Here is a 24,577-nt window from a genome sequence, read left to right as displayed (position 1 = left end):
ACATTTCTATATATGAATGGCCATATTCAATTTTCCTAATGGTAACTAATAATTAGCTACCCAAAAGGTACGTTTGTAATCTCTAGAAGGAAATGACATTTAACTAGATGAAATACCCAAGTTCTTGGTGGTTAGTCTATGGTTTCTGTCTTACCCTCATGTTAGGGAAATTACAGTACTCATTTGCAAAACTCTCTTATTTTTTTAACCCCATGCACTTTTGTGCTGTGACAGCAGAGGCTGTAATTTGTCAGCATTAGGGTTCTTGAAACTGAAGCAGATGGGAGAGAATTCTCCTCTAGAGAGTTCTTTTCCCCTTTGGAGGATGAAGCTAAGTTATAACCTCCAAAACCCTCTGTAGCTTGAAATCAACACAAATCTAATTTCACACATATTTATTAAGTACCCACTGTGTGTAATGTGTTGGATTAGATTCCAGGGAAGGTTCAAAGGTTCTTTAAAAGAGTTCCTGCTTCCACGAAGCTGGAAGTCTAGTCAGGAGATCAGATTCAGCAAAAGCAAGATTTCTTGAAAATGATAGGACACAAATACTTTTCAAGGGCAGTTTTGGTATACAAACAACTGTATCATCCTGAAAAGTCAATACACATTTTTTAAAGCACATGCTATTTGTCAGGCACTGTGCTAAGTACTGAGAATTCAAAGAAAGAGCAAAAAGTAGTTCTTATCCTCAGTAAATTTACAGGAAGATAATATGGGGGAAAAACCTCTTCATACAAACAAGTGATAAGAGGATCAATTAGAGGTGATCAATAGAGGGAGGATTGAGAATTAAAGGGGCTCCGAAAGGCTTATTTAAGAAGAAAGTGGCATTTTAGTTAGGAAGCCAGGGAATTCAGGAGGATGAGCCTTCCGTACCTGGAGGACAGTTAGAAGAAATTCTCAGTCAGGAGAATGAGTCTTTGTGGGAGACCTCAGGATTTTAATATGAAGAGGGAGTGAGGGAGGAGTTAAATAGGAAAGGTGGTAGACTTGGGAAGAAGGGGAATGCAGGGGCACAGGCACAAGGCTTTGAGTATTTTTTCAATTATCTATAAGGATTTTAGTGTTTGCTTCTGCTGATCCTTACTAAATCAGTCATCCATTCTATACCAAAAATTATAAATTTAGAGCTATTAGGGATTTTAGAGTTCACTTAGTCTTGGGTTCAGAGGAATACAGCATTTCAGAATTGGAGAAGATACTTCAATTTATGCCGGAAAATGAATCCCTTCTACAATATACCAGACAAATAGTTGTAAATTTAATCCCATTAGCATTTTTAAGCACTTACTGTATTCAGGGCACTGTGTTAGGATCAAAAAGGTCCACACCCTCAAAAAGTTTATGTTGTACTGAAGGCAACTCTATTCCACTACTTAACTTTGCTTAGTACCCATGAGACCTTAAACAATTGACTAAATTTCTCTAGGTCTAGATTTCCTCAACTGAGAAATAATAGGGCTGAACTTCATCTCAATGATTTCTTTCAGCTGTAAATTATATATAGATATAGACATACATATACATATGCATATATGTAGATACAAATAAAATGTATATGTAAAATACACATGTATACATAAATTTATATTTAAAATATGCATATAATTTTACATCAAGATATGTTTAAATGTGTTTACATTGTGCATAAATTTGCATATATTAGATTCACATGCGTGCATACTCCTAGATTGCACACATATGCATATTTCTTTCTACATATGCTTGAGTCTTTATCTCCATATATATGACATTTGTCTGTTACATTGTAGAGGTGTAAATGATAAGATTTAGATTTAGGGAACCAAAATGAGATTAGGGTTCCTGGTGGTCACAAGTTAAATGATATATATACCATTGAGGTCTCAGTGAACCTAAGACTTATGGTAAAAAAGTAACACTCTGCCTGATTTTTATTTCTTCCTTTCTTTCTTCTTTGGGTCACATATAAACAAAATAATACAAAGCGTCCCCAAAATCTTAGTATAGCTTTAAACCACTAAAACTGTAAATTGCACTAAGACTTTTGGACAACCTATATTAGGAGAGTAGTCTAAAGTCCTTAGTTCCTCCCACCAGGTAAGATATCCTTATCAGTCTTTAACTATTGACTTTGAAGCAATGTGCAATACTTAATCCTTTTTCACTCTTAACCAAAGGCAGTCTTTGAAGTAGACTATGCAAAAATTCAATGAAGAACTCTTGTCTTCCTTGAGCATAGAATTAGGGCAGTGACCATAACAGGGCAGTGGCCTTTGACTGATTCACTTAATGGCAGAGGTGGATTCCCTCTTCTCCAACGAATCTGATGTTAATTAGAAGTAAGAAGTCCTTGGTTAACTCAGCTAACAGAAATATTTGGAGTTACTTTTTAACCAGCTAAAAAGAAGAATCCTCAGAAGGAGTGATCAAAATAAGATTGAATAGTTTTTAGGAAAATGATTTGTCACCCAAAATTAAGTGACTGTTGTTCCATTTGGTTTCACAAAATGTCATCTGAACTTCCACCAAAGCTTTGTTATCACATTCTATTTTAATGGGGATTTGTCTAATGGCTGAGAGAAAGCAATAAATGGCCATCCCAAAATGGTTCATACTAGCGAGATTTCCAAGGACATAAAGTCTCAATGTCAGTTTGGAATTTTCTCTAAGTAGAAAAATGCTTAGATTAGAATAATACTAAATTAACAAAAAACTATTCCTATATGGCAGAATAATCATGCCTTTTCCATAGCCCTTGAGAAATTGTAGCATGTTCTCTGCAGCTCCTGGCAGCTCTTCCTCTAACCATTACCATCTTCATCAGTCCTTCTCCAAGGACTCATATCTGTCACTACAATCCCAAGCTTGCTCTCCATGAGCACACAATCACATGATAACTGCCACTGTCTAAGTTAGTACCTAACTGCTTCTATGAACAATATGGCTTAATAAACTAGAAAACATCCAGTCAACTAGCCATTCAACAAGCACTTATTAAATTCAACAAGCTACTACTTAGCACTGTGCTAAGCACCAGGGATATAAGACAAAAATGGTCCCTCTTCTCAAAGAGTTCACAATCTGATGCAAAACAACTTTGTACAAACAAGATATATATAAGATAACTTGGAGACTAATAGCATTGAGGGGAAATGAACGAAAGTTGAGACAAGAAAACCAATCAGAAGTCCATTGTCACTCACAAAATACTTTCAGGTTTATTGTACCTCATTTACCCCAAAGGGTTGGTAAGACAGGTACTATTTCCATTTTTACAAATGAGGAACTTGAGGTTCTGGGATATCTGGCCTGGAGCCACTGAGCTAACAAGTGATTGAGATAGGATTGGAACCTGGCTACCTCTTACTCCTAAGCCCTAGTCCCTGTCATAAAATTGGGGTCAAGTATGCAAATGCAGAAAAATGAAAGGATAAAATCAAGTGATGCTAAAGTTAGAAGCTACCTCAGAGAACCAATCCAGGCCCCTCATTTTACAGATAAGAAAACAACATTGAGTAGTGGTTTTTTAGGTCTCCAAATAAAAATACATAAAAGTTCAAAGAATAAAAAAATCTAGAGTAATTGCCAACCTGCATTAATGGAGGGACTTTCAAACCAAGATTCCTTTTATTTGTGAAATCACAGCTTTAGATCACCTTATCTGCTTCTATTCCCCAACAAAAATAAGTTCAAGGTTCATTGTTAATAGCTAGCATTCATATAATGTTTTATGGTGTACAATGTGCTTCACATACATTATCTCATTCTCACAACAACCCTATGAAGTAGATACTATTATTATCTCCATCTAATAAAGCAGGAAAATAAGTCACAAAGAGGCAACAAGATTTGCACACAGCTGATATAAGTCTCTGAATTAGAATTAGGATTCTAGATTAAGCATTCTATATAAAAAACTCCTAGTTGTGAAGATTCAGTAAGCCAACATAGGAATGACAATAAAGGCCTTGTAAAATCTAAGTAAGGTGCTATCAGTATTATTATGTGAAAATCCACAAGAGTAGTTCCTGAATGAAATTTCAACTTGGGCTCCTTGAAGCTCATCCACGACTAGTGCTTGTCAAAGATCTCAAGGTAACAGTTCTCAAAGCAGGTATAGTCATCTATCCCTGAAAAGTTATTGGCAACCAGGTCCAGGCTTTCAGAATTCAAAGGAAAAGCAGCATAAACATGGCCCCAGAATCCAAACAGAATGATCTTTTCCATTGCTCTGAATAGGAAATGTTTTATGTGTATGTGTGTGTGTATGTGTGTGTGTGTGTTTACCACCTGAGCATCACAAGTGAAACAAATGTCATAATAGGATAATAAGCATTGTTGCTAAAAAGAGGCAATCACAAAATAAAAGCATCTTTCAAAATATGGGCATAGCTAGTAATTATCCTGGAATGGCAGGCAGATAAAGAAAAACAGTTCTGAGGTTCCCACTCCCTTCTGTCTCTATTGGAAGAAAGACATATATTAGTTGGTTAGATGCCAAAAGTGTACTCTTCCTACTGAGCAAGTATTCTTCCCATTCATGCCACCCTCACTCCATGTCACATGCAGCAACTATTCATCTCTCCACTATGTTCTAAATGCTGTTCTACTGTCTGCTTATTTTTTTAGTCCCAATTCACAAATTTACTGTTATTCCCTGTGATGAATGACAGCATTCCAACAAACCATCATTCATAGGAAGAAGAAAAATGACCTAAATTAGGTCAATCAACCCATATTTAGTTATCACTAACTATGTCCCAGGCACTGTGCTCAGTGCTGGGAATACAAAGAAAAGTAAAAATATGATCTATGTCATCAAGAAGCTCACCTTCTAGTGGAGGAGCTGACATGATATGCAAACAATAGTGTACATAGAAGATATACCAACAGGGAAGCAACCTCTTATTTGCATTATGATTGTCATCCATTCAACAAACATACACTAAGTTAACCACAGAGTGCCCACAGCATTGAGTCAAACACTGTAGAAGATGCCAAGTTTAGATAAAACATCTATTCCTGATGTCATGAAACTGAAAATCCAGACACAGACACAGATGACTATTATCCAGAATGTTAGATGATAAATGTACTATAAAATACAGTGGCATCTGAAACCTGGAGGATAAAGAGGCTGCCCATGGAGGACCAGCAAAGGCTCCATGAAAGAGTGAACATTTAAGTTATAAAGGGTCCATAAAAAATTCAACAGAGGGATTTCCCAACACATAAAACAGATGGGTCATCCGGATAAAGGGAAAGGTTCAGAAGGCAGCTAAAGCTCCATCTAGAACTCAGAATAGATGTCAGGTCTATAGCCATGACAGTTGAAGCCATGGAGGTAAATGAAATTTCCCAAGGAGAAAATAGGGAGAAAAGAAGAATGGAACAAAACCTTACAATGCCCATATTAAGAAATGATAGGAAAGAAAGCAGAGAGGCAGCAAAAGAGAGAAGAGAATCCATTACAATCAAGTATTTATTTGCATATTTGATTCTGCCAAAAGGAGGGAATGTGGTGTAGGAGACAGAAAATTGACCTTGCAGTCAAAAAATCTTAGATTTTTGTCCCACCTCCAATACTTACCAGCTGTGTGACTCTGGGCAAGTCACTTAAGACAACTAAGGGTTTATTTTTGTTTTTGTTTTTAGTTGGTGCTGATATATGAAATCCTAAGACTGGAGAAAAAAAAGTATTTATTCAGAAATTATTCTTATTCTTATTCTTTTTAAAAATTTTATTTATTTTTACTGAGGCAACTGGGGTTAAGTGACTTGCCCAGGATTATACATCTAGTAAGTGTTAAGTCTCTGAGACCACATTTGAATTGAAGTTCTCCTGAGAGATGATGCTCTATATACTGAGCCATCTACCTGCCCCTCTTATGCTGACTTTAAGATAGCAGTTTAAGTCTGACAAAACACTTTGCAAATATTATTTCATTTGATTCTCATAACACTGAGTAGAAGGTGTTTTTATTAGCTTTTTATCAGGAATCTGAAGCAAGCAGAGATAAATGATTTGTCCAGGATCATACAGGTAGTAAATGTCTGAGATCACATTTAAACTCAGGGCTTCCTGACTCTGGATCCATTACTCTGTCCATTGTTCCACCAGTTGTTTTTGACAAAGAACTTGAGTTTGATTTCAGCAGAGATGTTATCAGGTTAAGATTGTCAAATTGAGATTTGTTGAAAACCTTAACTTAAAAAGACTAATGTCTCCTAATTCTTCCAGGGCCATCTCTAGACATCTTGATCTATATCTTGTCACTGGACCCAGATGGCTCTGGATGGGAAAGTGAGGGCAGGTGATCTTATATAGTCCTCCCTCCCTCAAATCCAATTCATTTGCATGGCATGGCATCACTTCCTTGATGTCATGGTCCTCTTAGAGAACAAAGAACAAGATTACAAATTGTAGAGCAAATACAATTGTCTGTTGGTAGAGGGAGAACTCCCCAATGGAGATCCCCTATATCAATGAAATCATGGACCAAAAATAATCTGCCAATGGCTTGATCAGAAGTTCTCATACATTTAAGTTTAATCAGCTTCCTAGACAGACTTAAAGGTAGGTCTTAAGGAAATTCAAACACATTTGTAACATCCAAAAATATTTTCATTTATTAGTAGCTGCAATTAAGTTAAAAGCTATTATTGGAAGGAAAAAAAACTAGCTTGGAGGAAAAAATAAATAAGTATACAAGCTATGGATTTGCTAAGAATTCTTCCCAGCAGTAGAATAAGTCTCATTCAGTGTCTGCCCAAATTGGTGTCTTCTTTCTTTTTACTGAATAGGCTTGCCCTCTTTCTTGGGAATTTATCAACAGTCTTAAAATGAAAAATGCCTTTCCTCAAAGTCTTTTGTGTACATTTAAACCTTTAATTCACCTTCAATTACCCAAACTAGCCCATGTCCACTCCCTCCTCTAATTTAAAACCAAAAATATAAGTGGTAGAATCACATACCCATTTTCAAATGTAGTGGAATCTGTCCTTCCCACCACGAAGGATGCATTTTTAGTGGTGTACTTGCACTAGAGGTTACTGTCACAATTATCTTACTTCCTTTTTTCCAAACTGCTCCAATGAAGATGCCCTAAATGGGTCACCAAAATCAGGATGCTATCATAGGATGAATCCCTGAAAGCATATATTGGCCCCCTTCTCCTTCTCAAGTTTGTTCCTTAGTTCTAAGAAGCCAAACATGATGCTAAGGGTTTTACTGCAATCTCACAGAATTCAATACCTAATGGCTCCATGGATTGCAGAGCCTTTCATCTTTATGAAATAAGTACCTGATATTCATATATATATATATATATATATATATATATATATATATATATATATGGCTCCATGAAGGGTTTAATGCAATGATCTACAACTGTCACCCTTTCTTCTTTTGTCAGATCACATCATAACTAGTCAGGGGAAAGTATCCCAGGGATAGGACTCTAGGAAAAAAAAAAAAAAAAAAAAAAAAGTAAATTGCCCAAGTTGGGATTTAGCCAAAATAATTAAGTCACTCTTGGAAACTTGAGCATCTGAAAACTTTAAAATTCTCAGTCAGCCAGCATCCTTATGCCCAATTCCTGCCAATACATGGCTCCAGTGAAATAGAAGCAAGATGGTGTCAAACCTGGGCTCAGCTGAAAGATGTTACAACTTGCTAATGATATTAGTTTTCTGTTAAAAAGAATAAATATCACCTCTGAGATCATAAACACCCTTAAATTATGAGCTTCAAAGATTCTCCAGTTCTAAGGTTCCTCCTCCATTCCCACTCCTTTTCTGTAAGATAATTCATTGCTCCCTCCTTACTGAAACCCAATATCACAAAATATCCTTATCTTCCTCCCCAAAAGATCTCCCAAGACTTCACCAAGTCCTTTAGCATTCCTGGGCTTTTTACTTCATCAATAAAATCAGGAAGTTAGATTCAATCACTCTAAGGTCCCTTCCAGCTCAGTTCTCTAACTTATGGTAATGAGTTTGTTTTGTTTTGTTTTTTAATCCTCTCTCTGTATCACATTTAGTTGACTCAGCTTCCTCCTAAATGCTTATTGTCTTTGCAATTCTTACTCCTGCAACTGTTATCCTAGCCTAGGTCTTCCTATCTCTCTCTGTTCTTACTCTAATCCCTATTGGTTTTCTGTCATCTGTTGGTTAATTTTTTTTTTTTTTAATTACACTCTCTAACCTTCAGTAGTAGAATCAAGAACTACTCAAGCCAAAAATGGATACATCTAGGACAGATGATCTAAACCTTATTTGTGCCATAGACCCCTTGGGCAACCTGGTAAAGCCTATGGACACCTTCTCAGATTCATATTTTTTAAAGGCATGAATTAAAAAATACAAATTAGAAAAATTTGTACTAAGATTACAAAGAAAATCAAATATAATTAAATATAGTTTCAAGTAATGCAGTTTCAAAAATACAAATACATATAAACCATATAATAATATACATATATTTTATAGACACACACACACACACACACACACACACACACACACACACACACACACATACACACCCCGGGAGGATGGAGCAACTATGGTTCGATGACTTGCCCAGAGTCACATAGCTAGAATTAAATGTCTGAGGTCACATTTGAACTCAGGTCCTCCTAATTTCAGGGCCAGTAAAATTTATCTACTCCATCCACTGTGCCATCTACCTGCCCTGACAAAATAATTTTTAAAAAATATTTCAGACTCCAATTAAACACCCATGGCCTACAGTCTTTAAAAAAAAAAAAAAAATCAGGATTTACCTAGGAGAAATAAACTGTAAGTATATAATTGGTTAGTAGGTACATGCAAAATCCCCACTAACAAGTTTCCTCTATATAATATCTAAGCATATTATCTAAGGGATACACATATCCCACTAACAAATTTTGTCTATATATTATCTAAGCATATTATCTAGTAATATATGATATGTGTATATATATATATATATATATATATATATATATATATACACATAATTTATGTGTATCAATTAGCTATTAAAGCTTAAAACTGCACTAACACTTTTGGGACGTTCTGTATAATATTTAGAATCCAAAAAGAGTAAATAATAAACATTAGGAGTAACAAAAGTAAAGGCAATAGAGAGATGTGTGGTAGGGTTGGGCAGGCTGCAGTTTATAACCAATGATAATATGCAAGCAAACAGTGGTGGAAATGATGTTAACCAAGAGTTCAAAACTGCCTTTGACTCTTCTAGTCAATGTGGCAAAAGTAAGAGCTGAAGAATAGACAATTAGTGCCTTATACTGGTACAAAGTATAGAATTAGAACAGAGAGAGCCCTTACAAATGTATCAAAACTAAAAGAAACAAAGAAAAAAAGCGTAAAATGATGAGGTGCAGCCAAACTACACACTCCCTAGGAAATATGGAAAGAAAGGTTCCGGGGGTGGTTCAGCACTGTGTGCAACAGCTGCATAAATAGTGTCTAATAGGACTTACAGGACCATGGAGTCCATGAATGGGAATTCCACACCTAATAAAAACTATATGGCAATGCAGACCTAATTAGAAACAATATGATAGAATGAAAACAGCTCTATGCTTGTAGTCAGGAGACCTGGTTTCAAATCCTAACTCTGATCTAGCCTAGTTGCCTGGCTATGGACAACTCCCTCAATCTCCCTGAACTACAATTATCCTCTTCTGTAAAATGGGTAAAAAAAAAATGTAAACTATCTACTTCAAATAGTAGGAGTTGGAGAACACAAATGCTTTATCAATGTTAAAGTGCCATATAAATGTTGTTGTTTCTTTTATTGGTATTAAAATTGGCCTGGCATACTGGAAGGATCAACAAATCTGGACCATAAAAAATTTCTTTATTGCATTCTTATGGTCTTGAAATCACTGATCAAAGAATTCTAAAACTGGAAAGGCCTCTTGTAGAATACTAGCTTAGGTTTAAATGATCTTGACTCCCTAGGCCTTAAATGAAAGTTTAAAAATGGAGATAAAAATCATTTGCCTGCCTAAATTCAGAATGCCAATGTAGCTGCTCCTTAAACAAGCAATCTCTGAATACACACTATATATTATTCTCTATAGCAAAGCTTCTAAAACTGTGGGTTGTGACCCTTATGTAGTCACCTAACTAAATGTAAGGATCACAACATTATGATTTATTATCAGTAAATTTTGATTTGTATATCTGTTTTATATATCTGTATCCCTGGGGATGGTGTAAAAATTTCTCAGGTAAAAAGGGGCTGTGAGAGGAAAAAGTTTAAGAAATCCTGGTCTAGAATGCAAACCTCTTCAAGGCTGAGGCCTCTTTCATTTATATCTCTGTAGCCCCAGCACCAAGCAGAGTGTTTAATAAATGTTCACTGATGGATTGCTTCTCATTCCCACACTGCTATTTACATCCTCTCCCCCTCATTGGAATATTCTTCCCTATTCTTTTTGCTTATTTTCAAATGCCACCATACTTCTATGGACCAACTTAAATCCCATCTCCTTCCTAAAACCTTCCCCAACTGACTCAGTCCTCAATTATAGATCCTTTGAACTTGCCTCCCACTTTAAAAAGCCCTGTGATTCTCAAGGCACTTTGCTCCCAGCCAGGCCTGGTGATGGGCCAACAGAAGATGCCAGTGGTGGTTGTTGCTAACAAGAGTCATGGGTAAACAGTCTCTATTTCAGGTGCTACAAGATTCATTCAGTTCTCTATGTACGTCCTCTCTGCCCAACCAGACTGTCAACTTCTTAAGAGGAGGAACTATGAATTAATTCTTATTGTAGCATAAAAAGCTAGCATTCCAAAGGTGTTGAATAAGCAGTGATGATGGGTTGTTCTTCTCTTCAGGGTTCCCATGGTTTTAAGGCCTCTGACCTCTCATAAGTAATGATTGAAAAACGTTTTAGAAGAGGATAATTAGAACTGAAATGGATCTCAGAAGCCATCTAGTGTATCTCCTCACTTTACAAATAAAAAATCTGAGACTTGGAGATGTTAAGTAAGTTTCCCAGCATCATAAAGGTAGGATATGTTGGAAGTAGTATTAGAACTCTCAGGTCATCTAAATTCCAAGCCCAGCATTTTATCCATTAGTTTATACTGTATTCTAATAATCAGGTGATTGTGAGAGGGGGGAAATAGGAATAGGGCCAATGCCAATTTAATAAACTAATAAGAGTATTGATGGCCTATGATTTTGAAAAGAATAAAATTCAATTGGGAAAATGCTCTTAGCTCTGTGTTCAGGATTATTAAATTATACACTGAAGATAAACTAAATATACTAGGTATACTAACTTATGCTGAATATCTTTCTAATCTATATCTGTAATTTTAAAAATAATTAATTTTTTCTTTAAATGAAGACTGTAGCACCTGAAACAGAGGCTGTCTATCCGTGACCCTTGCTAGCAGTAACCACCACTGGCATTTCCCATTGGTCCATCTCCAAGCACTTTCCAAAGATTCTAGCCAAGAATATTTGAAAACATCATGGAAATGGCTCAAAGAAATGGCTCATCACAACTTCTCCAGCACAAAATGCACTGCAAGGGGCCTCCTCCTATAGTCACTTGTGAAGATGGATAAGAGCCCAAAGTTGAACCCTCTACCTATCCATGTCTTTTGATTTATAGGACTTATGATCTACACAATAAGTATCCTGGAGGACTTTCAGTAATAAAAGAGTAAACAGAGAAAAGTCTCCTTATTGCCATTGGTCCTAAAGTTATAGCACCAATCTAGATTGCATGTGACAAAAAGCACCATAAAGATTATACATCTTTCCTTCTGCTTAATCATAATCCCAGCAAGAAATCATCTTTTAAAAATACACATGCGTCTTATAATAGAAATGCAGCGTGCAAATCTATCAGGAAGTAAAAAGATTCTAATTGTTAACTAATGACCAGTCATAAAGATAAGTACTCCTTTGAGATGTCAGACACTCACAGAATTCACTCAGTTTTCGAATGGCCCTTTCCTTTGGAGCATCCTTCTCTTTCAAAAGCAAATTTTTCTAATATCATCACTACCTATGATCCCTTCTCCAAATAATAATCTCAGTTATTTTCCATATAGCAAGTTAGTAAGCTTCTCATTTCATCCTCTTTTTCTTACTTCCCTTCCCTCTTTTGATATCATTGCTGACCCTCTAAAACATAAGATTAATATATAAGGTTAAAATATAAGACCCTTTAAAAATAAGATTACCTAGCTCCAGGGATGACTTAAAGAATGGACAAATCAAGAGAGTAAGTATTAGAAAGTATCAATTTTCCACAAAGCCGTGATCTCTACCATTCTACTCACCATCAGTTTTCCATTAAAAAAAGCTGCAAAATAAGAAAATTCACAGGAAGAAGAAAAGCCTCCCAAAGCTAAGGCACTTAGGAGTATGAAAAAATTTCCCCCCCCAATTTTTTTATAAATATCACCTTTCAAAGGTATAAATGAATACTTACCTAACAATAATAGTCACTAAACAGTGTCATAAAGCTTTAGCCAAATCAGAAGTCATTACTTATATCTGGAAATGTTTCATGCCTTGTTTATTTTTATTTTATAATAAGGGAACAGTTCCTTTGGACAAGTCATTTAATCTGACTGGGTCTCATTTTCCTCATCTATAAAAATTGAGAAATATTGATAACTTTTAACTAAATAATTTCAGGAGAAGTATAATATTTGATCATTGATGAGAAAGCAGGCTGGAAAAACTAACAACTGAAAACAAAAGATCAAATTCTAAGAAACAATTCATTGAGACTAGAATAAAATCACACGTGCTATTTACCTGCCCTGTTGCATAGTTCATTTCTGAAATAAGTTACTAAAGAGGTCACTAGCCAGGATTGCCATTAAATAAGAAAAAAAGATATACTGATACTTGTACTTATATGGTTGTAATTTGTCAAATGAAAGCTAACTAAAGAATCTAATAAGCAAAACAAAACCATAAACAATACTATTTGTACTGAAGCAAGACTATTAACAGCTCTTTCCAGATGTAGGAGTAATTACTTAAATTAAATTGGGGAAAAGGAAAGGGTTTTGATTTCTAATGAAAACTAATTTGGCTTAACAGAAAGCTACAATGCTAATTTTTATTGCATCTTTCAGAGGTCCATAAAAAGCTTCACTCCAGAACAAAACTCAATCTCTTTTCAATAGCCTTCTCCCTGAATTCATTTATTCAGTAATATGAACACAAATCTGCAATACTAAATAATAACTATAATGTAGATTAGAATTAAGGGCTTATAAGAACTATAAAGTACTGTGCAAATTATGAAGAAGGAAAGAAAATTATCAGGAAATGAGAAGAGGAACAAATATCACATAAAGAATTATTTTAGCAAAAGAAAATCGACAGGGAGAACACTTCCTAAATAGTATACAAAGCAAATTGTCCAATTCAGTTCAACAAGGGAAGAATATAGATAAAGAGGAAAACATGGCAGCTCTGGTCACATATCTTCACCATGTATACATTCATCTTGAATCCTCCACATTGGGTTTTTTACTTTTCTTACTAAATGCTTATATTTGTGGAAGATCATAACCTGGGGTTGCACAAGGCAACAGAGAAGCAGACTCTGTTGTGACTATTCTCTCTGTGCTATTTCATTAAATGTCTTTGCCCTGAACTAATTCTAACATTTGGGTGATAAAAGAGCAAGACTTTTTCCGCTTTTTAATTTGAACCGCTAGAAGAACTCTGGCACAGTGCTCATTTGTACATAATGTACCCTAACAAATGCTTCCCCCTTCCTTTCCATAGTGAGGTTTTTGGAAAGAGTGATGGCCTAAAAGGAGAATTCTTTGTAAAATCTTTGCTCATTAGACAAAAGTGTAAATGTATACCACAAATATTACTTTATCATTTAGAAACTAATCATGAGGTAAGACCTCATCAAATGTCAATGTAGAAGGTATTCTAAGTGAGATGTAATATTCTATAAGAATTCAGAATTTTTACATTTCAGAATATTCATATTTTATATACATGTATATATATTTTATGTAAATATTATGTTGTGTCTACCACAGTTCCAGATATATAATAGGCTATTAATAAATACTTGGATTTCTCTGCAAGTTTAAAAGGAATTGCATTTCCATGGGAGGAGGAAATTCACTTATTCAGGGACATCCTGTATGAAATCACTGCTCATTTCAGGAACCTATTTATAAAAATGATTGTCCCTTATTTTCCCAATTTCCCCCTACTTTTATCAGCATTAAGGCTACTCAGAGTCAGTCTACAATGCCTGGATTTGGCTCCTTCAGGCCCTATAGGTCCACAGAAATAGTATTAGTAACTGTGATTGACTAAGATTTAGATGAAATTAAAAAATTCACATCTCTATATATCCATTCATTGTCAAAAATTACTTCCTTGTTACCATTTTTTACTTGTATATTTTAATCACATATTAAATGCTTGGTGACTTAAAAAATCAACAAATGGTGAACAAAAGTGATTCTGTAAAGCTTGCCTTCTATTTAGGGTGTCAAACTCCTGGTTCCTTAATTATTGAATCTCAGCAATATTATTTTGGTAACACAGCAACCACTCTCTCTGCCATGGTTCCAGGCATAAATAGAACATGAACATTTCCAGGAATTGTCAGTTTAGAACTTCTTTTTTTAATGAATGAATTTATTTATTTTTTGTCAATAGTATTTTATTTTTTCCAATTACATGTAAAGTAGTTTTCAACATTCTTTTTTTTAATAAATAGAATTTTTTTCACTTACAAGATACTGTTTGATATTCATTTTTATAAGATTTGGAGTTTCAAATTTTTTCTTCCTCCCTCTTCTCCAAGTTAGCAATCTCAAAAAAGATTACACATGTGCAATCATGTAAACATATTTCCACATTATCATGTTATAAATGAAGAAAAAAATCAAAAAGGAAAAGCCACAGAAAAACCCAACAACAACAAAGTGAAAAAGTATGCTTTCATAAGCATTCTGATACCACAGTTTTTTCTCTGAATATGGGTAGCATTTTCCATCATGAGTCTTTTAGAAATGTTTTTCTGAGATGTTTTTTAGAATGTTTTTAGAATGTTTTTAAATGTTTTAGATGTTTTTAGAAATGTTTTTAGAATGTTTTTAGATGTTTTTAGAAATGTTTTTCTAAGTCAATTATAGTTGAACAACAGTGTTGCTATTACTGGATGCAATGCTCTCCTAGTTCTCCTTATTTCATTCAGCACCAATTCATGTAAGTCTTTCAATGTTTTTCTGAAATCTGCCTGTTCTTTATTTCTTATATAGAACAGTAGCATGTCAATACATCCTTATACTACAATTTGTTCAGCCATTCTCCGGTTAATGGCCATCCCACTGATTTCCAATTCTTTGTTAAAAAAAAAAAAAAAAAAAAAAAAAAAAGGCTGCTACAAATATTTTTGTACATGTAGGCCTTTTTCCCTTTTTTACGACCTCTTTAGGATATATTTGTACTGCTGGATCAAAGGGTATGCCCAATTTGTTTGGTGTTTGGGCATGGTTCCAAATTGCTCTTCAGAATGATTCACAATGCTACTATCAATGCATTAATGTTCCAATTTCCACACATCTCCTCCAACATTTATCATTTTCTTTTCTGTCCCATTAGCCAATCTGATGTATAAGGTGATTACCTAAAAGTTGTTTTAATTTGCATTTCTCCAATCAATAGTGATTTAGAGCTCTTTTTTTTTTTTCTGGTATGATTATAAATGGCTTTGAATTCTTTGTCTAAAAACTGTCTGTTCATATCCTTTGACCATTTATCAATTGGGGAATGTCTTATGTTATTATGAATTTGACTCAGTTCTCTATACATTGAAAAATGAAGCCTTTATCTGAAATACTTGCTGTAAAAATTTTCTCTCATCGTTCTGCTTTCTTTCTAATCTTTGCTGTATTAGTTTTGTTTGTGCAAAAACTTTTTAATTTAATACAATCAAAATTATCATCTTAAATAAAGCTCCATTCATTTCTATAGTCTCTAAAGTCATTAATAGGAATGGGTACTATATTTTGTAAAAAACACACACACCATTTTTTTTCTGCATTTATTGAGATAATCTTATGATTTCTGTTGTTTTTGTTATTAATATGGTCAGTTAAGCTAATAGTTTTCCTAATAAAGAACCAGCCTTGAATTTCTAATATAATACACTAGTCATAGTGTACAATACTCATGATAAATTATTATAATCACTTTGATAATATTTTATTTAAATTTTTTGCATCAGTGTTCATTAGGGAAATTAATTAAATTAATTTTCTTTCTCTATTTTGGTTCTTTCTGATTTGGGTATCAACACTATATTTGTGTCATAAAAGGAATTTAGACTCTTCATGTATTTTTCCAAATACTTTAAATAGTATTGGAATTAAATGTGCTTTAAGTTTAGTAGAATTCACTTGTAAATCCATTTGGCCCTGGAGATTTTTTTCTAAGAAGTTAATTGTTGGCTTGTTCACGTTCTTATTTTAAAATGGGGTAATTTAAATATTTTATTTCCTCTTCTGTTAATCTGGGCAATTTATATTTTTGCAAATATTCATCCATTTCACTTAGATTATCAGATTTATTGGTATGCAATTGGGCAAAAGAACTCCTAATTATTTAATTTCCTCTTCACTGATGATGAATTCACCCTTTTCAATCTGGTTTTCTTCTTTCCTTTAATCAAATTAACCAAAGATTTATCTAATTTATTGAGTTTATACACACATAAATAAAACTAGCATTTAGTTTTACTTCTTAGTTCAATAGTTTTTTTTTACTTTCAATTTTATTAATCTCTCCTTTCATTTTCAGAATTTCTAATTTGATATTTAATTGGAGGGGTTTAATTTGCTCTTTTTCTAGCTTTTTAAAATTGCATGCTCAATTCATTAATTTACTCTTCTATTTTATTCATATAAGCATTTAGAAATATAAAATTTCCCCTAAGTACTGCTTTGGCATATTTTGGCATATTTGTCTCATTGTCCTTGATGAAGTAAATTATTGGTTGTTTCTATGATTTGTTGTTTGACTCACTTTTTGTTTAGGATTAGATTATAGTTTCTGACTAATTTTTAATATATCTTTTCATGGCCTTTTATTACATATGATTTTTATTGCATCATGATTTGAAAAAGATTCATATAGTATTTCTGTTTTCTGCATTTGATCATGACGTTTTTATGCCCTAATGCATGGTCAATTTTTGTGTAGGTGCCATGCACCACTGAGAAAAAGATATATTCCTTTCTATCCCCGTTCAATTTTTTTCCAGAAGTCTAGTAGATCTAACTTTTCCAAAATTTTAAAATATCTAAAATTCTAATATTCATGTCCTTCACTTTTTGTGAATGAGGTTTTTATGTAGTTCTGAAAGGAGATGATTGGAGTCCTCCATTAGTATAGTTTTGCTATCTATATTCAAGCTCCTTTTGCCTTCTGGAGTATTCCAAGCTCTTCAAGAAGCTGCTAAGTCCTTTGTAATTTGTCTGGGACACCTTGATATCTGAATTGTTTCTACAATCAAGCTCCTTTTTATTTTTAATTCATTTTTTCATAGTTAGGTTATTGTGTCACTAGACTGCGGAGCCAGGATCAAGGGGCCTTGGTTGCTGATATGTGCTGTGACTGAGAACCTCCCACTGGCTTACCTAGATACTACCTAATAGCTGAGTTGTACTCCCTTTTTACCCAAGTGTGAGGGATAGAAAATACTATCCAAAAATGACTACTCAGAGATCACTCCATAGAAAAGCAGAATTATTTATTAGAATCTCGAGAAGCAGACCCCATCCTGGTCTGTGAGTCAGATTCACAGCAGGAGAGAGCCACTCCCTTGAAGATGCTCACAACTTTTATACATTTCAGACAAAGAACCTCCAAAATTCCACCCTCCATAGGTTGTGATTGGTCATATTTGGTCAGTGGAATGCAGCTGGCAATGTGATTTATAGCTTCTTCGGCCTCGGATAGGTTAATCCCTATTTTCATGTGACTGGGGCCTATAGGCCTGTTTTTACGTTAGCTAGCAGTCTCTGATCAATATGTGCTTAATCTGTATGTTCTTCACCATACCTTACTCCACACACAAGTGAGACAGACCTTTCCTGAAATCCTTTTAAGTTATCTTGGGCTGGAAAATTGTTTCCCTCTGTCTTTTTGTGGATTTTGTCATTCCAGAATATTTTAAGAGACTTAAGTTGTTTCTGAGGGAAACTGGAGAAAGAGAGTTCAGGCAACTTTCTGGCTTCTCTCCACCATCTTGGTTCTAATCCCCAGTTTGGCTTATTACAAGAAGTTAAGTCTTTTTACCTATTAATCTGTCCCAAATACTTGGGGATTTTTGGCCTCCTTAGCTGTCCTTCCTATAAGACATTCTAATTGCAGATCTCATGCATTTTTTTTTTTAATCTCCCATGCCAAGAAATGTTCTACATCTTCACTTCCTGGCTTCAAGTCCCAGAACAAATCTTATCTTCCAAAAAAGTCTTTCTTGAGCCCTCAAAATATAAATGCCTTTCTTTTGTGGATTACCTCCAATTTGCCCAATCTATAATTTATGTGTACACTATTATTTGCATACTGTCTCTCCTATTAATGTGTAATATTAATTCCTGAAATCAGAAGCTAAATTTTGCTTTGTATCTCGTACTTTGTACATTTTTGCCAATGCACCTAGTAAGCGCTTAATAAAAGCCTGATTCACTCATTCATTCACTCCTGTTCTCCTCCCCAATCTTTCCCCCTCCCCCCCATTACACAGCTCCAATAATCCAGTTTAGAGACCATAATGGTGATTTTTCTGCCATCTCTGCCAAGGAAATCTCCTCCTTAGGAGGCAGTACTACAACTCTTTAACTTGGAAGCAGCAACTACAAGGTAACCCCTGAGGCTAGAAAATGCCACTTTCAGGATGTCTACTCTCAGGCACATGCCTCTCCTTACCAAGTGATTTTGAGCATTATCAGTTCCTTGTCTTTAGCCATATTCTGGATAGATTGTCTACACTGAGGGCATCTAGTTTTCTCACCTGTAATCTTAAAAGGAGACAGAAAGGCAGATGGCATCCAGGAATTCAAAGCCTATAATCCAAAATGACCTAACTCTAGAAGGACAAAGATTCAGATCCTACCTCTGACACTTCCTCCCTTATAACTTTAGACAAAAAAAGGTAAACTCTCTGGGTCTAAGTTTTCTTCTCGTCAGTAAAATAAATGAGTTTCACTAGATGGTCTCTGAGGTCCCTTTAATGAATTACATTTTTTCAGGCTCCTCGGTCAAGAATTTATGGGCTTGGGGGCAGCTAGGTGACACATTGGATAGGACACTGGCCCTGCAGTCAGAAGATACTAAATTCAAATCTGGCCTCAGATACTCAGTTTTACAAACTATGTGAGCCTGGACAAGTCACTTTAACTCCAATTGCCTCACCAAGAAAATATATAAATAAAAAGGGCTTCTCTTAACAAGTATGGAGAGGGGACATAAGAAAGGTAAATCCCTTCTCCTCTCCTCTAGTGAATTTTGGAAGAAGGTGGGAAAGGACAAAGCAATGCCAGAGTCCAGAATAGAGAGAACACATACCTGACAATTTGCTTTACATAGACCAAAAGCAGAAAGGCAGCACCTCCAAAAAGAGTCCTTCCTTCCTTCCTGCATCATGCAGGCAGCCCCAGACACTAGGACCAGACTGGAATAAGTCTCTGTGTTCTCCTCTCGGTAAGGAACCACTTCCCAGGCCCACCTTCTGCATGGAGGTGCCCCTCAACTTTCTCCAAAGAAAGGGCCACATTTTGGAAGTTGAACTGATCAGCTCCCCCCTTCCACCAGCATCCTGTGAGAATAGTGCTTTGATCCCAGCAGAAGATGTGTCACATGGCAGACATAGCAAAGAATAACCTATGAGAACATAAAGAATGTTCAGAAACATGGGACCCTCTCTAAATGCAGATTTCCCTTCTCCACCCCACACAAAAAAGTCCTCTATAAAGGAGAAAAGTATTTTAAATGTCCATTTCAAAAAGAGAGAGGGAGGCACTCCCACTGTGTAGAAATATGTCACATGGTTTGCTATTCCTAGAAAGCACTGAAATTAACTGCCGACAGATGCAGTATTTCATCAGTTCCATAAATATTCAATAAAAGACTTCTGCCATTCCTTTTTGGTGGCCCTGAGGGAGGCAAAGAGAAAAAAGAAAAGAAGAAAAAACTCTTGTAAAATACAGGCTACAACTATCACAATCCCTTTTTAAACAATTAAAATTGCAAGACCAAATATTTTTATTAAAATCTCATCCCTGTATCTGTCCGTATCTGGGATATGATCTTTCCACTTGAAAGAAAAAAAGGGGGGGGGAATGCAATAGGACATTAAAAGTTAGGATCTGGACATAATCAAAACATTCAAATCAGAGAGGAAAGAAACTTATTAAATAAACAAAGTTCCAGATAAAAATCAGTCTTCTCATAACACCAAAAATTATAGTAGAAAGAACCCTGAATATTTTCTGTGTTTGTTCCATTACTCTCCCTCTTCCTGATTCCATCAACTCCATCCTTCCATACTCCATAAGGAGAGCTCCTCTCAGGGACCAGAACATAGGGTAGGAAAGAGCAGAGGATCCTCAGCATTACCGTACAGTTAATATTCATACAGCAATTAACTTACAGTTTTGTAAAGTGTTTTACACATGTTAACTCAACTGATCTTCACGATAACTCTTCGAGGTGGGCAATTTTATTATTCTCATTTTACAAATGAAGAAGGCATAGAGAATAAGCATTTATTAAGCACCTGCTATGATCCAAGGCACTGTTACTAAGTGCTTTATAATTCTTTACTTCATTTGATCCTCACAAGAATCCTGGCAAATAGGTACCATTATTATCCCCATTTTACAACTGGAGAAACTGTGGAAGGCCATGGTTAAGTGCCTGACCCAAGGTCACAGAGCTACTACGTGTCTGGGTATTCCTGGATCTAAATCTTGTGTTCTATCTATGGTACTACCTGGAAGGGATCTCATTCAGAGGCTACCTCATTATATAGACGAGGAAACTGAAACCTAAGGTAGTTATAAGTTATCTCCCCCAAGAATACCCAGTTACTAAGTATTGTTCTAGATCAAGTATTCTTTCCAAAGTACCACATGAGCTCCTTTAATTATAATCAAAGTGTGTATGGGGAAAAGAAAGAGAGAGAAATGACAGGCAAGTACAGCAAAGAACTTAAAGTTAAGCTGCTTTAATACATGCACAGATCTTGGTGCCAGAAAATCCTGCTATTGTATCCCATAAGGATTTATTTTGTGATGTCAGATTGAGGGCAAGGTGAATGTTCAGTCTCAAATGGACAGTAAAATAGAAGAGTAGAAGCTTCCTGTTTTCTTTTCATCTTTGTATCTCCGAGGTACAGAATCTTGCACAGATAATCATAGACTTGGGAACGATTGCAGTCTTCATTTTGTCCCTGAGCTGGTCCCCTAGGAGATGGAAGACCTGCCCAAATTATAGCACCAACTAAGGGTGGGCAAGAGGTATTTGACTCCATGTTTCCTAACACCAGAGCTCATTCTGTTTCTATTCTACCAAGTAGTGGATACTTTTAAGTTTTTGTTTTGTTCTGTAGCAAGGAGTGGTGGTAGTGGTAGGCAATCAGGGTTAAATGACTTGCCCAGGGTCAGCAAGAAAGTGTCTGGGTCAACATTAGAACTCAGGTCTTCCTGACTCCAAAGTTGATGCTTTATCCACCATGCCACCTGGCTGTCCTCATACTTTTAAGTTTTTAATTGAAATAAATTGGTAGTCACGCCAAAGGAAAACAGAAATTACTGAGACTCTCTTTTATCTATTAAATATTTGACCATTCAATCAAACAATCATTAAATCTTAATTAAGCACCCTACTATGAATTCTAGGTAGTGGGGATATAAATGCAAAAACAAAACAAAACAAAACAAAACAAAACAAAACAAAACAAAACAAAACAAAACAAAACAAAACAAAAAACTAACCATTACTCTCCAGGTGCCTGAATGAAAATCATTGTAATTGCTCTCACAAATAATACATTTGCAATAATTAATATATTGCAATTTTGTGAAAATAGGGAAAAAAACACCAAGAAAAATGGGGAGATGAGGTTACAGTTCAGGCTACATGACTGAAAGTGAATCAAGAGCATTGCCTTTAGCAAAGGAGAAAGAGATATAATTCCCATGTATGCAAGCACAGACCTAGGATTTTCCTCATATTTTCAAGCACCAACTAAATGCCAAAGAGTGCCAGAAGGAGGAAGGAAAGGAATAAGCATTTAAGAAGTATCTATTATGTTCTAGGCACTATGCTAAGCACTTTATAAATATTTCATTTGATATTCACATAGCCCTGAAAGATCAGCATTATTATTGTCCCCATTTTACAGTTGAGGAAACTAACAAATAGAGGCTGACTTGCCCAGAGTCATACAGCTATAGAGTGTCTGAAGCTGGATTTGAACTCAGGTCTTCCCAACTCTTAGCCCAGTACTATAGCCATTGCCAAAAGAAACTTATTTCTGACTGTTATATTATGATTTCTAGACATTAGGTTTTTAAATTCTGTTCCATAGATAAGCGTAAATTTCATCCACACTTAACAAAAGTTTAAAAGGTTTGTCAAAGGTAACATGGAAAGGTATTACCAAGAAGACTATGGTCTTGAATTCTATTTCAAATCAAGCTAAAACTGGTGAAAATTGCCTAATAGGTTATTACCAACTGACTTTCCAATAGAAATGAGTATAGCCTGGAATTGATGATGTACTATATAAATTGAAAACATCTTTTTTTCCCCTTTTTTAATTTAGTATTTTATTTTTCCCCAGTTATATGTAAAAGCAATTTTAAACATGTGTTTTTAAAACTGAGTTCCAGATTCTCTTCCTTCCTCCCTACCCATTGTCCCCAATTAAGAATGAATGCAATCTAATATATAGATTATACATGTGTAATCAAGCAAAAGATTTTCATAAGTTATGTTGTAAAGAAAATATATACCTTAAAAAAACTCTCAAGAAAAATAAAGAAAGCCAACAAAAAATACACTTCAGTCTATTCAGACACCAATAGTTCTTTGGCTAGTGATGAATAGCATTTTTCATCATATGCCCTTCAGACTTACCTTACATTATTATATAGCCGAGAATAGCTAAGTCATTCACAGCCGATCATCTTACAATATTGCTATTATGCTATTATTAATGTACATAGTACATTTTACTTTGCATCAACTCATAAAAATCTTTCTATGTTTGAAAACATCCTTATTTTTGGTTCCTTGCATTCTCTTCAGCAAAAAAGATTCTTAAATTCCTTTCCCCCACTCCACCTCCACCATGATATTTCTGATTGAAAATTTTATATCTTACACATATGAATTACAAGAATTCTCAGGGTCACCACATTAATTTTTCCCATGGAAATTTGTGGAAAATTTTAATAAAGATTCAATGAATAACTGAATAATAACTTGAAATAAAAGGACTCCATATTTGACCATTACATGGGTCCTTGCTTCAACACTCTTCCTCTAAGACTAAAGACTTGGGTTGGTCCCAAGATCCTCCAGAAAGCTAGTCCAGATGGTACATTTTGGCATCCCAACGTGGGGTCTAGAAAACACACTGCAAAAGGATATAGAAAAAATTGGGAATTTTAAAGTTCTAATGATTAATTAATCAAACAATATGTATCAAGCATTGTCCAACTGTTAGGGGCCAAGCACTGGAAATACAAAGACAAAGGCATCTCTGCTTTTGAAGAGCTTATATTAATATGTTTATGTAAAAATATATATGCAAAATAAATGCTAGCCATTTAGGAGAGGATAGCAGCTGGAGGAGGAAATAAAACTGAACTTCAAAAATTTGGGTTCTCTTCAAAAATAGGAAACTAATTAATCATCATAGTAGACAACATCCATTTGGAGAACTAACTAGAGTAATTCTATTAAAAACCTAACAAAATTCTCCAAACTAAGTTATACTTGGAAAACATAGTGCCAAAGTAGGCACTTATTGTTAAGTTAGTTAAGTCATGTCCAACTAGTTCTTCATGACACCACATAGGGTTTCTTGGCACAGACACTGGAGTAGTTTGCCATTTCTGTCTCCAAATCATTTTACAGATGAGGAAACTGAAGCAGAGTTAAATGACTTGCCCAGGATTACACAGCTAGTAATTAACTGCGCTGTGAATACAGGAAGATAATTCTTCCTGATTCCTAGCCTAGTAGTCTATCCACTATACCACCTAGCTGCCCCAAAGTAGGCTCAAAGGGCAGCAAACACTATCCTGAAAAATATAGTTTGGGATCAAATGATGAGAGATGCCAAAGGCTTATATACCAGTCTGATGCCTTCCCACTATAAGCCATTGATAGTTTTTCAAGTAGATAATTAGAAAGTACAGGAAAAAATATCATTAAAAATAAAACTAAATCTCAAACCCTAGGAAGCAACTTGCTACAGACATGCAGTGATTTTTAAATCAACTTTCTCTGTACAACCATATTTTTGGGTGG

The 24,577-nt window shown here is 35.0% G+C and overlaps 1 protein-coding gene across 4 annotated transcripts in view; it reads right to left on the bottom strand.

Moving 5' to 3' along the window:
- The window catches only part of CRADD (CARD and death domain containing adaptor protein), a 243,312-nt gene that overhangs the window by 199,246 nt on the left and 19,489 nt on the right, over positions 1 to 24,577 (bottom strand). Inside the window, exon 3 of one of the 4 annotated variants that reach the window (XM_074271213.1) lies at positions 19,601 to 19,915. The exons of the other annotated variants lie outside the window; for them this stretch is intronic. Within the exon in view, the coding sequence (XP_074127314.1) occupies positions 19,614 to 19,915 (302 nt within the window). The 3' untranslated portion in view covers positions 19,601 to 19,613. The remainder of the gene's footprint in view (positions 1 to 19,600; positions 19,916 to 24,577) is intronic. 4 annotated transcript variants of the gene reach the window in all.

Source organism: Sminthopsis crassicaudata, chromosome 5, assembly GCF_048593235.1.
Source record: "Sminthopsis crassicaudata isolate SCR6 chromosome 5, ASM4859323v1, whole genome shotgun sequence".
Lineage (NCBI taxonomy): Eukaryota > Metazoa > Chordata > Mammalia > Dasyuromorphia > Dasyuridae > Sminthopsis > Sminthopsis crassicaudata.
The sequence above is the reverse complement of the archived record's forward strand: the minus strand, read 5'-3'. Positions and strand labels throughout refer to the sequence as shown.